Source organism: Montipora capricornis, chromosome 2 (genome assembly GCF_036669925.1).
Source record: "Montipora capricornis isolate CH-2021 chromosome 2, ASM3666992v2, whole genome shotgun sequence".
Lineage (NCBI taxonomy): Eukaryota > Metazoa > Cnidaria > Anthozoa > Scleractinia > Acroporidae > Montipora > Montipora capricornis.
In genome coordinates, this window is record NC_090884.1 from 24,206,830 (window position 1) to 24,211,829 (window position 5,000).

General features: G+C 37.3%; 1 protein-coding gene across 1 annotated transcript; it reads left to right on the plus strand.

Moving 5' to 3' along the window:
* Positions 1–311: 311 nt before the first annotated feature.
* Positions 312–4,583, plus strand: LOC138036929 (uncharacterized). Its single transcript, XM_068882961.1, has 5 exons — positions 312–407; positions 477–648; positions 1,184–1,265; positions 1,810–1,932; positions 2,226–4,583. Exons 1-5 carry the CDS (start codon positions 312–314, stop codon positions 2,947–2,949), a joined length of 1,197 nt encoding a protein of 398 aa, XP_068739062.1. The 3' UTR covers positions 2,950–4,583.
* Positions 4,584–5,000: the final 417 nt, after the last annotated feature.

Sequence of the window (5,000 nt, forward strand, 5' to 3'; positions counted from 1 at the left end):
CTTTTTGTTGCTCCACAACAGGAAACATTGATACAACATGTATTTTTTAAGTTTAGATTTTTCCCAAGTTAGTGTTATAAATGGTGGATTGGATGTACATGTATTTAACATGCAATACTTTTAATGCTATTCAGTGTTGCCTTAGTATGGCATTCTTCAATCCAAATGTCTCTGGGGATATGTCTAAGCTGTTGCAGACCAACCAGGAGAAGTATGTGCCATGGTTAAAGGTTAAAGATGGTCAGAAAAAGGTGGTAGCCACCATCCCACTTCATGGTGATCAGCTTTTTGAAGAGCGCGCAAGGCATGCTATGTGGACATTTCGAGATGGTGAGACCCCATATGAGAGACTAGAAGGCATTGATACAGAAATTGCTGACTGGCATGACAAGTATACTCTGTACAAGGTAATAAGTGTAAGTTATAACCATCTATTTCAGTATTAACCACATCTTTTTTGTCTTTCAATATTGTAGTCCCTTTTTTTGATTGGCACAACATCTTCAAGCATAAACAGGGCAGGGAAAACAAACGCTTCCAAAGGAGTTGAAAGCAATTTCAATGAATACAGCGAATTTCATGCTCGTGAGATAGAAGCGCACATCTTGGCATCCTTTATGGAAATGACTGAAATGAAAGACACTAGTGGTAAGTAGATAATTTAAATTACTCAATCTAGGGAATTTGGCTAAAGCAAAATTCTAGGTGGGCCGAGATTACTCCAAAGAAACTGGGTTCAGTCAGAACAGAACGTATGTGCAATAACAATAGTAGGCACCATCCTTAATAATAAAATTAATTTAGAAAACACTATCTAAATATTTGAAAGACTTTCCAGTGTTAACTTGAACACAATTCAGTATAACCTAGTTTGAACAGGCTAAACTTTCAAGCAACATAATGATTGTACTTTACTTTTTTTTCATGGGTGGGCTATTGCTGGAAGAGAATACTTCACCACTTTCCTTGAATAATGCAGTGACAGATATTACAGGAAGCTCATGCTTCAATGTTACACTGTTTGACATTTTAGGGGAAGATCAGTCTGTAATGTACAAGACAAATACACCAAATGTCATACTACCAGACTCCTCAGTCCCAAAAGAAACCCAAGCCAAGTGGTTGTTTTTATTTAATGCAGATGACTTTAGTGCTTTGGTTGAGCGGACAAAAGAGCTCTAAGAGGCTCATAAGCAAGAGGGAAGGTGGAAGTGCCGCGCAGAAGATTGCACAGCCACATATGTGTACCACTCTGGCAGAGTAAGGTGAATATCAGCTTAGTGCTGTGTCATTTTGGTTTATTTATTTAGAACTACTTTTGAGATGCCAATTAAGAGTAATGCTGTCTCTAAATCAAGTACTGTGATTGATTCTACATTTCATGTGGCATTTTGTGATTGGCCAAAAGAATCTCACAGGTTCAAGAGTGAGTTGCATTTGGATGGCCTCAAGATTTTTCAGGCTGGAAAGCAATCACTCACAAGGTCATTGTGTGCTTTTGTTTATATATTTACATGTACATCCAAATAAGCAATGATGAATCAAGATACTACACTGCATTCAATTTTGATACAGCTTAAAGGCTTTGTAGTGATGGCATAATTTAGGAAGAATATATATTCGATATAATGTGGTCTTCATCACATCAAGACTCCAACCAATACAGAAAATATTTTCTCCCAACTACATGTAGCTGTCATAATAATACAGGGGTATTATGCAAAAATCTACATGCCACCCAAACCAGCACATCTTTCAAATATATGATCCAAGAGGTTTTTATCACACATTTTTGTCTTCATGTTACAGACACGAAATTGAAGTTCACAACTTATCCTTTGACAATGGGACAGACACAAGAGATGCCTTTGGCTATTTCTATTGCAGAGCAAGATGTGGTGAAGTATTTAAAACAAAGACAACAAGAAACAGGTATACATTATATTAAGGTGCATAGGAATGTGCAGTTATTAAGCTACATGTAACCTGAATTTTAAATAATATGAAAGTTCCCGTGGGATACATTTCAGCATGTTACACATAATTTTACAGACAAACCTCGATCATCTGGACCTTTCTGATTGTATGATTGTATGTAGTGTCCACTTTTTACTATTATATGGTTGTTAATTTGTGCATGTTTAAATTTGTTATAGTTCTTGCGAGTTGAAAATAGCATAAGCATTCAAGTAAACCTGCATGAATGCCTTCTGTTTTTTTTTTAGGCATGAAGAGAATAAACATGGTCAGGTAGCATATGAACAAAATGAGGAAATTCCAAAGGGTGATGACAACAAACAAGATTACTGCTACAATTATCACATTGCCAAACTGACTTTTGGACTGTTCCTGATGGACTTCAGTGATGCTGTCAAAGAAGGTGATGGAGACAGATTGTTTAACATATACAAAGTGGCCCTGCTGTTATTCAAAACACATGGACACTACAAATATGCTTATGTCATTCTCCTTCATTTGGTTAAGTGCATATCAATACTTCCTAAACAGCAAGCATTAAGTTGCAAATGGAACAAATTTTACAATGGAACTGGTCATATTGGAAGGAACGTCTCTTTAGATTATAAGAAGGAGCTACAGCACTCAGGTCTCAAAGCTATGTGGAGACAACTGGGACCAAATCTAAATGAGGCAAGTGCAGAAAGAATAGCAGGAACATTGGAGACTGTAGATCTCATTTATGAGTCTATTGACAGGGACTGTGTGGCAGGGGACAAGCATGGTCACAGGACCAGCTCAAAGGATGAAGATGCAGTGAAACAGATCGTTGAAGACCTAATTACCTGCAAGGCATTTATGAAGATCGAAGGGCGCAAGGGCTATCCATCATTTCCAGAGTTCGACAAAAGCTTATTGCATGACCTGGATTACAGAGATCTCCATAAATGGATGCAGGAACATATTGCTCTTTGGGGATCAATTTATCAGTGAATGTACAGTACCTGTACATAATTTCAATTACAGTCCCCTTCTTGTATTTAATATCCTCATTTTACTCTGAGCATGCTTCAAAGTTGAACAGTTTCTTTCATCCAGTACTCAGTTGTTCAAAGCCAAGATTACCCTATCTAGTGGATAACCAGTCACTCTATCAAGTTAGATAAAATAATATAGATAAATCCTGTGCAGAATCATGGTTATTTGTGGTAAAAGGGGAGTCACTCTAATATTCCACTAGTTGAAGGTATCCAGCCTTTAAACAGCTGAGACCAGAGATCAGAAAAGTTAATGGAATGGAACATTATAGCTTCAGACATTGTTTTGTATGTACTGTATTGATCAGGCATCAGACTGTGAATGTTGATTTTAACTGCAAATTCCTTGTACTGTACATACACTGACATGTTTAAGGATTATCATGAAATCAACAGAACATTGCAAAGATTATTGATGAGAATACTGTTATGAATGGCCTTAATGATACCATCAGTGCTTTTAATAAGATTGCAAGTATCCTAGTAAGCTTCAGCTGCTCAGTACAGCATTCGCCGGAAAGTAGTACAGTATTCCTGTTATTCTAATTTTTTGAAATTGACTTGCACTGAGCAAAATATATGTGGAAGTTCACAATAGAATACCCACTGGAGCTCCAGCAGGTCCAGATCTTATTGAAAGCACTGTACTTTAACACTTTTCATTAGACTGTGCTCCAATGTATGAAATATCACTTCTCAGTGGATTTCAATACTTTATCACTATATCAACGCTGTGAAGGGTATGATTTTCAAGCAGTTTACTCTAGCATAGGGTATATACATCCGAACATTTGGGTCTAGAATAGGGTATCATTTTTCAGGAAACTGACCAGTCACTTGAAGATTTTATCAAGACTAAGAAAACCAGAATTCCCGCTCAAAAATATAAAAAAATCGCGTCGGCAAAGTTTAAGTTTACGCAACTCAGCCTCAACAGTTGATAAATGTTCAACAGAAGAGCTTTCAATGATTTTCCACAAACTGGCCTCGCGACAGTTGGGGCAAGAAACTGAGGGAACACTTGCAAGAAGACCCCCTATTTTTGAAAAACCTGTTCGCCCACCAACGGGGCTTCTCATTGGTGTGACACAGTCACAATGATTGGTCAACACATGACAACTTTTCAAGCAAAACATGATATTTATGTTAGTTCTAGTTTTACAAATACAATGGCAGAAGATGTGGCGAATCGGGTCTCGGTTTTACATTGAAAAGGGAACCATAACAGTCAATGCACAATCTTTTCAACTGTGAAGATGTAATGGCTGTCTAGCCAACAGGATTCAGGAAAAGCGTAATTCTGCAGATGTTTGTCATGATGTGCGCAGTTCGAAATAAAAGAAAACGAAGAACATTCTTCTCGAGAATCAGTGTGATTTTTCCATTTTAAAGCCTCATAAGCGATCAAGTAAGTGGTTGAGGTAAATTACATGGGAATGACAACCTGTGATTTAAATGAAAATCTGTACTGATTAGACGGTATCCATCAAGGGAAATTCAATATTAGTTACGCGTCAACTGAAGCTATGGATAATTAAGCGTTTCCACAATTCACTAAAAGCAAAATATTCGTTATTTAACAAAACTTTGGCAGCTGGACTGAAGATGGGTTGTCTGCCATTAGTTACATTCCAAACTGATTGGTTAAGCCTTGGAGAAATGGGTGAAGGATAACATGATGCCATTTAGCCACTACCTGTGAAGGTAACTCATTATGTAGGCAAGGGAAAAATTATTTTGATACTCTAAAAGCCCAAAACACTTGTGTTGCACTAACATAAACATACAGCTAGTACTGTATGTATACAAGTTACAATATTAATCATGAGGAAGTAATGTTTTGATGTCACTTTTGTGTAGATTTAGCTCTCTCAGGATTTTCATTTAGTAACTGCACACAATTTCTTTATTAGCAACATTTGGTAAGGTAAAGTCTGCTCTACGAGCCAGAAGGCCCATCAAGGCCGGAGCTTATCCCGGTTTCAATGAAATGAAGCGACTAGGAGT